The sequence below is a fragment of the Psammomys obesus genome, unplaced genomic scaffold (genome assembly GCF_907164565.1).
Source record: "Psammomys obesus unplaced genomic scaffold, mPsaObe1.curated_primary_1811, whole genome shotgun sequence".
Classification (NCBI taxonomy): Eukaryota; Metazoa; Chordata; class Mammalia; order Rodentia; family Muridae; genus Psammomys; species Psammomys obesus.
Genome location: NW_026585895.1, coordinates 54705124 through 54715636, shown reverse-complemented (window position 1 = coordinate 54715636; position 10513 = coordinate 54705124). Strand labels below are relative to the sequence as shown.

The 10513-nt window shown below is 46.2% G+C and overlaps 1 protein-coding gene across 1 annotated transcript in view; it reads right to left on the bottom strand.

Moving 5' to 3' along the window:
• Ubac1 (UBA domain containing 1) overlaps nucleotides 1-9957 on the bottom strand; it is a 21745-nt gene extending 11788 nt beyond the window's left edge. The window contains exons 1-3 of the mRNA XM_055600607.1: nucleotides 9637-9957; nucleotides 4442-4562; nucleotides 2978-3051 (exon numbers count right to left, since the gene is read on the bottom strand). Coding sequence (XP_055456582.1) covers nucleotides 2978-3051; nucleotides 4442-4562; nucleotides 9637-9774 — 333 coding nt within the window. The 5' untranslated portion in view covers nucleotides 9775-9957. The remainder of the gene's footprint in view (nucleotides 1-2977; nucleotides 3052-4441; nucleotides 4563-9636) is intronic.
• Nucleotides 9958-10513: the final 556 nt, after the last annotated feature.

Sequence of the window (10513 nt, the reverse complement as noted above, 5' to 3'; positions counted from 1 at the left end):
AAAAAAAAAAAAAAAAAAAAAAAAAAAAAAAAAAAAAAGGAAAGACTCAAGAAAAAAGTCCAGGAACATGAAAAGTATGACAATGAACCTGGACCAACAGACCAGAGATGAGGAGAATAGTAATTTCTAAGCTTTAGCTGTGATCCCCTTGAGCTAGAAGATTCTGGAAAGTTCTGTGCATAGCATCAGCAGCAGAAGCCTAACAAGATACCTAGGACATGATTTCACCTGCTATAAACCTTTTGCAGGTGAAGACAGAGAGGATAGTGTTGCAGAGTAGCAGTCCTGTGGTGCTTCACCTGGGTTGGGGAAGAGACCTCCAGAGGCAGCATACAGCTGCAGTGAAGCCTGGTGGCCTCCCAAGCCCCTTGAACAGAAGGAAAGGATGAAGGTGGCAGAAGCTCACAGATATGGAGGACAGGAGAGAAAACATAACCAGCAGAGGCCAGCAGCACTCAGCAAGTTCAGAAGGTACAGGAAGGCACACAAAGGCAGGCCAGGGCCACAGCTAAAGCCAAGAGCCCACAGGGGAGAACCTACCAAGAGCAAGACCATACCAATCTACCGAGGGCAGTGACATACTGGGGCCAGAGAGGGCAGGCCTAGGATCCAAGAGTCAGAATGGCACTTCTTCCTCCCAGCCTTGGCCAACAGCAGTTTGGTGAAACCTGAGAGCCTACAGTGGGAGGCTGCACGCCAGCGAGGGAAGGAGAAAAGGGAAAGGAGGAACCTTCCTGTACTCAGCTACTGTTTTGCTTCTTATTCACCCCAGCTACTCATAATCAGGAAGCCAACCAGAAAAGGTGAGACAGGAACAGGACAAGAAGGTCTCTGCCCCAGGGAGCTTAACAGTTAACACAAGCCACCTAGGCAAAAAGTACTAACAAGCCTCCAGGGCTCTCAGAGGCTAGAGGTATAAGGAACATTTCCAAGACCAAGAAGAGAAAAAATAAAAGTACTGAGGAGGAGGAAGAAGAGGAACAAGTAAGGGGGGTAGGCACCTCAGCATCAGCAACCCAAAGCCACACCCACCCAGCATGTGCATACCAGGGTGCCACTGGCCAGAGCCAAAGCAGCCACATAAAAGGGCTACAGAACGGCTAGAAGATATGGTCAAGGAAATCCACAGGATGGCCCACCAGGCCACCCAACAACAGCTGCAGAGAAAGAAAGCAAGAAGAAATGATCAAGAACATCAGAAAAAATACATAAGTAATACCAGTACTTGAAGGCTAGGGAAGGAAGATCTCTGATAGCTCAAAGCCAGCCTAATCTACATAGAAGTACAAACTAGCACAACAAGGCCCTATCTGAAAAACACAAGAATTACCAAGGATAACAGCTGAAAGAATTAGAGGTAGGCTGCGGTAGGTTTCAGTGGAATGCAAAAAAGCAGCCGGGATCTGTCCCCAACACTGATAAACAGTTATGAGTGACTTCCTTTAAGAAGCATGATTGTAGTGTGACTTTTTAATTAAATTTGTAGTACTCTTTGACTCTTAAGAACTACATCATTTTTATATAGAATTTTAAGTAATGCCATGACATTTCACTTTGCAGTTATGTACTGTATCAAAGCAGCTCTAGCAAGCTACTAGCTAGGTACCCTAAGTAAGTACCCTAAGCAAATATCCTAAACAAGCAGCAGTCCACACCATTTGTGGTCAGAACTATGTTCTTAATGGTTACAGTTAGAACTGTAATCTGAGTTCTGCCATCAGCTCAGGACAGCACTGGGAGGCCCAGGATCTGTCTAGTAAAGACGGATAAAGCAGCCTGCCCGTGTGCTGCCTGACTGTACCCACAGCCACACCCACACCACCACCATGGCCAGGTGGCCAAAGATAAAGTGGGTGTGAAGCCCAGGCACTCTCCTATATCCTTGGCCCCAGCAGACACCCCAAAATAGCTCAACTCTATCAGGCCATGGGTCCAGCCAAAGAGTTGGCCTGACCCTTCCTGAACCAACCTGGCTTGTCTTAGAAGGGACCCTAATGAGAGACCAACACTCTCTCTGGCATTTCAAAGCATGGGTAACAAACTCCAAAGCCCTGAGACAGGAAATGGTATTAAACAAAGGTAACTGCCCTTTAAAAGAGCACATCCTAAGACTGGAAAGACGGCTCAGCAGTTAGGAGTACTTGCTACTCTTTCACAGGACATAAATTCAGCTCCTAGCACCCACTTCAAGAGGCTCACAACCATCTATAACTCTGATCAGATTGTTTCTTCTGGCCTCTGCAGGCATGAACACACAGACTTACACAAATAAAAATAAAACAATTCATCTTTAAAATATCATTTCCCTCCACCAGGCACAGACATGTGATCTGGTGTTAGAATAGACAGGCTCCTCACAAGATGAATCTTGCATTGCATTAGAGAAACCTTGCTGAAGGGTGGGCTCTGGTACAGCCATTGCACAAGTGACAAAGTGGGTGGTTTTCCTAAAGACCCTGGATAAAGGGGAGGTGCAAGCCACAGAGAACCCTCTAACAGATTCCAAGACATCAAACTTGGCATAATTGCAAAACCTGCAGGAACACACACAAGCCACACTGGCACACAGCTGCTTGTCACCTCTCTGCATGGTGCTAGATGCAGGCCACTCTTTATGTACAGGGCTCTAGCTACAGCATTCTACAGGAGTCACACCAAATAGCAGCACAGGAAGAATCACCCACTAAGGATAATGTCCTCCTTCTCCCTTGCTTCCAGATGAACGGCAGCTCTTCTGTCATTGGACAACAGAGCAGACAGACACTCAGAGTAGACAGGCTGAGCCATGATGAAGACCCCTTATAATATATAATGTATAATGTATAATGTATAATGTATAATGTATAATGTATAATGTATAATGTATAATGTGGAGGGACTACACAGGCCAGGGGAATAGCTCAAGCACTTCTTTGAAGTCTGAAGCACAAGAGACACCTACCAGTGAAGAATGCTAGTTCCAAACTTTGAAACTTACCTTTTCTTCCGCTGAGACATCAGCCATCTTAGGAAGTGGGGAAGGAGCACGCTTTTTTATCAATAACAAGACATCTAGAAAAAAAAAATAACAGTTATATACATGAAGTCAGTTAACCATTCCATAGGCATAAATGACATAAAAGGTACCAGATGGAGGTTAGGGAGATGGTTCAGAGATTTAAGGATTTGCTATACAAAAGTAAGGATTGGAGTTCAGATCCACAGAATCACATAAATGACAAGTGGACATGGCAGCCTGCTCATAATTGTAGCAGTTGGAAGGCAAAGACTGGAAATCCCCAAAGTAAGCTGGCTAGTGGAGTGGCTATATGGACAAACTCTGGGTTCAGCAAGAGACTCTGCCTCAATGAATAAAGTGATATCAACCCCAGAATTTCACATGCATATTCACATATGTATACATATGTGCGCTCACACACTCACTCAGTCACACACACACACAAACATATGCACATGACACACAAGAATGGTGCTAGATGCTTGAAGTCAGAAAGCAGGACCCCTGGATCTGTCCTAAGCCAAGCCAGCACCCCCTCTTCAGCCTTGAAGTGGTCACTGGGTCACCCCAGATGACTTGTGGCTTCAGAGGTGGGCACAACATATCCCTGACAACCATACAGAGCACTGGTATGTTCTTGCATAATGTCCTTCTTTTCTTTTTTTTTTAATAATTTATTTTTATTTTATGTACATTGATATTTTGTCTGCATGTATGTCTGTGTGAGGGTATCAGATTTTGGAGTTATAGACAGTTGTGAGCTGCTATATGGGTGCTGGGTATTGAACCCGGGTCCTTTGGAAGAACAGTCAGTGCTCTTAACCACTGAGCCATCTCTCCAGTCCCTAATGTCCTTATTTTCAAAGGCTCAGTTCTAAAAATCTGTGAGGCTAGAGACTGATCTAAAGCATGAACAACCTGAACTGTAGCCAGTTCACCATGGTGGTGGGAGTGGGGAATGGGGGATTTCGCCTTCCACTTCATTTTAAGTTTGGTCATAGCTCATCATACAGGATTACAGCCTGAAGTCCTTATCTGAACGACATACAGAGAACAAGTTTTCTCCCAGAGCCAAGCGTAAATGAAGAAGTGGGTGTGCAGAACAGAAGTGTCTCACTCCGACCCTGAAGCAGCCACTGTGATGAGCACTTCCAACATAAAAATAAAACCACAGAAGCTCCAGAATCTGGCTGTGCTTTAAAACAAGACGAAACATAACACTCACGTTCAGCTTCTCAGATGTCTCCTTCTTGTTTGGTTCAGGTTTCTGCTATTTTTCATAAGTACACCAAAATACATACTTCTTTTAACAAAAGAAAAACCAAACCAAAGTCAATCTGGTTCCCCTGCTCTTGTCTAAATTCAGAAAAGCACCATGGGAGTGACAATGGAATGCAGGCTCCATGCTCTATGGACAGATACTGCCTCTCACAGCCTCCTTACCTTGGTCTTGGATGTTTTCTTCCAAGATAGTTTTGGTGTCACTCAGTACCCTCTGTGAAGCAGCATGTATTAACTTATGGTGGATCACACTCTTGGGGTCTTCTAAGTTCCCATGAGTACCCTGGGGGAAGAATCAAGCCACAGATATCTAAATAGAAAAGTAAATTATGACAGAAGTAACACAGAGCCTGCTACCTCCAGCCACACCTGGAATTATTAAGGCTTCTTTATCCCTCTCTCTCTCTCTCTCATGTACATGTGTATAGTGCACATCTTTTCATGTGGGTATGTATATGTGTGTTCATATACACATGACAGCCAGAGGTTAATTTTGAGGGTCTTCATCAACTACCCACTTTATTTTTTGAGACAATATCTCTCTCATTGAACCTGGCTTATCAATTCAACTATGTGGCCTGGGCAACAAGCTTTAGAGATCCTCTAGTCTTTGCCCCCATCCTCCTACCCCTACCCCTCCTACCCCCTACCTCTCCTCAGTGCTGGAACAACAGATGTGCTGGGGCTACTGGCTTTCACATGGGTGCTGGGCATCCAAACCCAAGTCCTCATGCTTGTATGGTGGATACTTTACCAACTTAGCCATCGCCCCAACCCAAATTATTGCATTTTCTTACTAGCCAAGACAGTAAAGCATAAATGACAGTGAAGAATCTCCACACATGATAAAAGCTGAGTGAAATGTCAGCAAGCAAAAAAAAAAAAAAAAAAAAAGAAAAGAAAAGAAAAAAGAAATGTCAGCAAGCATCAATTCCCCAAACTTTCAAACTTATCACCAGCCCAGCCCACAGGAGACTCTTGGGATGGCTCAGAGCTTGGGAACACAAGGTCCTATTGATAAGCACTTGCAACCCTAATCACTTTAGTTTGTAAAGATCTGGAAAATGCCTTTTAGATGAATATATGTCTGTGGTCTCCTGAGAATCTGAAGATCCAGTTGTTCTATGCATTTGCTTTTCCTTCTTCAGCAGACACAAAAGGCAGAGGAACTGCACAGAAAGAGGACTGACTGCTTTCCAGGAGCAAGGAAGCGACACCTGCCCACTGACCACCACAGAGTCCTCAGCGGAACACGGTATACACCTGGTCTCAGCTTAGCCTTGAGCCCAAGCAATAACCATATTACAGATGTACCCTACAGGAGATCATCAAGGGGCACACAGTCTCCAGGGCCCTAGAAACTCAGTAAGAGCTTCAGGCAGAGGAGGTAAAAAGGAACTAGGAAAGCAAACCATCAGTAGTACTAAGGAAGATAGCACCCCCAGAAGGACCCTACTGTGAACCCTGCAGGCACCCACCTCATGACAAGTGACTTCACATACTGAGTAGAAGATTATGCAATCCCTTCAGTCTTCCACCACACACTGTAAGCAGAGGCCTGGCAAATGTAGCTCATGATCTCCCTAGGCTCCAGCACTCACCCATACAAAATGCAAACAAACCACCTCCAACAAAATAGTCCTGCTTGCCTTTGGGCTGCACCTATCATCTATCTGATTGCCAAGCAGACAAAGACCAAGAACACATTGCCCATGCCACATGTCAAAGACGGGACTCACTGTGCGTGTGTGTTCACCACCAGGTATATTAACCTGAGTTTGTACAAGTTTCCACAAGTTCACCACTGCCCACCACTGTTCACACAGTTTTCCTGGGCCGGTACCACACATAATACCGAGTCAGCTGCAGTCCCTCCTCAAACTCAGAACAAGGCAAAGAGCTCCGTTTCTTGCTGCTATGGGACCCTGGTGCCAGATTAAGAAACGAAGAAGCCCAGGAAACCCAGTGAGATGGCTCACTAGCACTTTCTAAAACCTGAAAGGGACTGAGACACAGATTTGGAAGAGGAAGTTTTGGTCCATCCCAGAATGGGCCACCTAGCACATTTGGGACACAGGGTTCTTCCAGCCTTCCTGGATGTTCTGGAAGGCATCTTGGTACCACAATGCACACATTCAACAAAAGGCCTCTGTATATATGGCTGATAGCCAAAAGAGAAGAAAAGCTAAAGCATGTGTTTCCCTTTAGACCCTGGAATTTCAGAATACCAGAATCCTTCATCAGTCTCAGACTGAAAACAGTTTTGAAAAGTGGACGATTACACACAAACAAGGCTGTCAAGACTAAGGGGTATATAAGATGAAATCTACTTTACAGCAACCTACATACTCACCACTGTGAAAAAACCACAGACCCCAACTTTCCTTGAATCTAGAAATGGCCATTTGACAATGTCAATTTGTTTGAATTAAGAAAACACCTAGGGACCAGGCAATGGTGGTGCATGCTTTTAATCCCAGTACTTGGGAGGCAGAGGCAGGCATATCTCTGTAAGTTGGAGGCCAGACTGGTCTACAAAGTAAGTCCAGGACAGCCAAGGCTACCTTGTCTCAAAAAACAAACAAACAACTGTATCCCTTCAAACCATGAACCAAAATAAACATCCCTTAAGTTGCTTTTATGTAGTAGCTGGTCACAGCAACCAAAAGAATATAATACCCATTCATACTAAGTGGGCTGCTTTGAAATTCTAAAATCTGTAGCAATCGCAGCAGATTTGTCAAGTTCAGAATTCAGTCTGAAGCACAGTAATAATAACAACTGTATTCTGAAGCATGTCAACAGCTCACCAAAGAAGGAGACATGAGCGCAAGTTGTCTCATTCGCAGCACCACAACCTATGTCCACACATCCTGAGGTGTCTGGCATTAGTTTCTGCTCATGCTGACGACAGGGTTGAATCATCACAGGACTGGGACAGTTTAGCCTTTGGAGAAGTCCTGTGCTTCATGCAGATGCTTTACACCACAGGAAAGCTCCTCCACACCACAGCTCCATCACACCACTCCACAACTAACCCCTTCAGAAAAGATGGTTTACTGTGTCCTGTTCCCACACTTAGGTGATGGAAGCTGAGGGATACCACGGTGCAGTCACTTTGGATAAAACAAAAGGGATGGCAAAAAATAAATCCATTTCCTTAAGAATTATAATAACAAGTACCTCCTTGATACAGCAGTAGACTCCCAGGAATGCTGTGGGAGAAGCATTTTAAAAGACTATATCATACCCTTATGATATAGGTAGAGAGGAAAGAAGGAAAAATAATAGTAATAACAACCCCAGTACTAGTGTGCACAGAAGAGTAAGGAGAAAGAAAGTCAAGTAAGGGGGCCTGGAGAGATGGCTCAGTGGTTAAAAGTACCAACTGCTCTTTCAGAGGACCCGGGTTCAATTCCCAGCACCTACATGGCAGCTCACAACTGTCTGTAACTCCAAGATCTGACACCTGCACACAGACATACAGTCTGTACAGTCAAGTCAGTAATATGATGTGCACAACAGGTTTCCAGGAAGCCAGTCAGGTACAACTAGAAAATCCTCTTTCTTAATGAACTCACTGTAACTCCTAGAGACAATGGGACTTGGAGGTGGGTTAGTTCTGATGTCTCAGCTCCCTAGTCCTGTAATTTACAACAGCTCTTATGCTGTGAAATTTCCCTACTGCTTCAGTCCTCACACCTGGAGAATGCAGAGTAGAATAAAATATCAATTTAAAGAAGGATAATGACAAAAAACAAATTCAAAATTATACAACTGCAATACCAACTGGAATATTAAATATCACAAATAAATAGCATCATATCAAAACCAGCTGCTTAACCTACCCCACTGCTCCTGAAATTTATTAGTAAGCATCTGTGAATCATTTCCCATTCCCTTCATAAAATATTGCCATGCTGATTTTGTAAATCCACACCATTAGTGAGTTAAGGAAAATGCCATACCAATGAAGGTGACATCCCATGTTGGTGTGGCTTACTCCCTCAATCCTTATACTGGCTTTGGGGTTACTCCAAACTTAGTCCTGAGGAACCCACCCAGGTAGGGGATGACACAGCACAGTCCTAGACAAGTATACATGCTAGTGAACAGCCTAGATCTTCCCAAGGAGTCCCAACCTTTGTGCTGAGCCTGTGGGTTTTCTAGATAGCAAGACCATGGGGGCTTGTTCAGAAGAAAAACAAGAGAACAGTCTAAACACATTTTGCCCTTGAGCATATGAGCCTCCTTGAGGTGAACCACAGAAGCCAAGACCCACGGTTACCCAACATCTAGTGTGTTCAGAAGGAGCTTGAAACATCTCCTGGCGCCTGCCTGGCATTACAGACGGCATTACAGAGCCTGTCTGCTCTACACAGGAGGCACTCCTAAACCACCCTTTGCAAGCAGCTGCTATAATAACTTGAAGATTGCCTTTAGAGGCAACACAATGCTGCACTTTAATACAACCTACCGCTGTAGACCCCTCACTTTCCACGGAGTCCCCTCAAAAAAGGTGTGGCCACCTTTAACATAAATTCTGGCACTAATCATGCCTGGTATGATGCTTCCATAGGCCACCAGGCATCTATCTCACCTTTAGCTGAGAGCAGTTTAGAGACCGGAAGGCTTCAAGAACTAGTCCCAAGACTTTAACTACCTAAAACTAAAAAGTTCACTATAATACAAAGCTCACTGGATGTAAGTAAACTTAACAAATGTCACTTGCTGGCAAGGATACCCTTGTCCTGGACCTTCCACTCACATCAACTGTTGACCCAGCAGAAAGCAGAAGCCCAGGGACTTATCCCACAGTGGCACTATTTTAAGTGACTACAACTAAGAGCCAAGCCCAGGTCAGGGGCTCCTAACAGCTGGCTCTTCAGGCAAGGGGGGGCCCTCTTATTAAAACGATCTAGTTACTTCTCAGCTTCAGAGAAAAACTAATACCTCAAAAGCAGGCAAGTCTCACACTAGAAAACATGAGCTCTTGCTTTCGCCTCTCCCAGTCTCTGTTAATTGTCGCCTTCGCTTCCCCAGGATGTTGCAGAAATTAAATAAAGCACGCCCATCAGTCGGGCTGTACGCTCTTCTCTGAGCCGCTAGGGTTCTGGTTCACGAAGGTGTAGAGGAAAGCAGCGGAAGGCACTGCCTTGGCCCGGAGGAGCGACGGCTGGGAGCAGCGGGCTGCACGGTGGGACCCGGGATCTGGTCCCAGGCAGAAGCGACGAGATGGGAGTTTGGGAACGGATGGGAGTCTGGGGTTTGGGGAGGAGTCCGAGACAGAAGTCTAGGTTTCTGGTTTCCAGAAAGGAGGCAGAGGTGGAACTGGGTCATAAGAGGCTCGGCCTTACCTGCTTGAGGCAACGCTCCTTGAGCTTCTCCACCGACGTGTCCTCGGTCGCCTCCTCAAGCCATTCGGCGCCGTCGGCTGCGCAGATGTGCAGCCGAAGCACCTTGCCCGCGAAAATCTTCTCCTCCTGCACGAACATCGCACCGCCGTCCGGGCCTGCACCGGCCGCCCGAACCCGTGAAGGTCACTGGGGCTAGCGGGCGGACCAGGGGCGGGGCCGGGCCGCCGCGCGCTCTTTCGCTGGCCGCCGCCGCCCCGCCCCGGCTCCTGTCAGGTAGGCCGCTCGTCAATAAAGGAGCCGGAGCAGTACCCTCGCTGCTACTGCCGCCGTCGCCGTAGCTGCTGGGGGCGCGCTGTAGCAGCCGCGCCGGAAGTGCGTAATGGGCGCCGATGGGTATGCCGGGAGATGTGGTTTCTTTGATATGCATTCCGCTCCTGCCGTCGCTGCCACACAGGAAATATGTAAGTGCACCGAGGCACGCCGGGAGTTGTCGTTCCCGGGCAGGCGACCTGCCCCCTTAAAAGTGAGTGAAGTGGGTCAGGTGCATACCGGGAGTTGTAGTTCTCTATACACCTCTTTCCTTCAGCACCAACCAGCCTTGATACCTGTTGTGCTGGCCTATTGAAACTGATTGTGCTCTAGAGCCGGCCATAATCCCAGCACACAAGGAGGCAGAGGTAGGCAGATTGTGTGGTATGCACAAAGGCCTGGGTTTGATCCCCAGCACAGCATAAGCCTGGTACAGGTTTATAATCCTAGCACTTAGGTGGAACCAGAAGGATCAGACAGGTCATTCTTAACTCTATAGAGTTCAGGGCCACCCTGGAATACATAAAAGCCTACATAAAACACACACAAATGAGCACACCACTGGAGA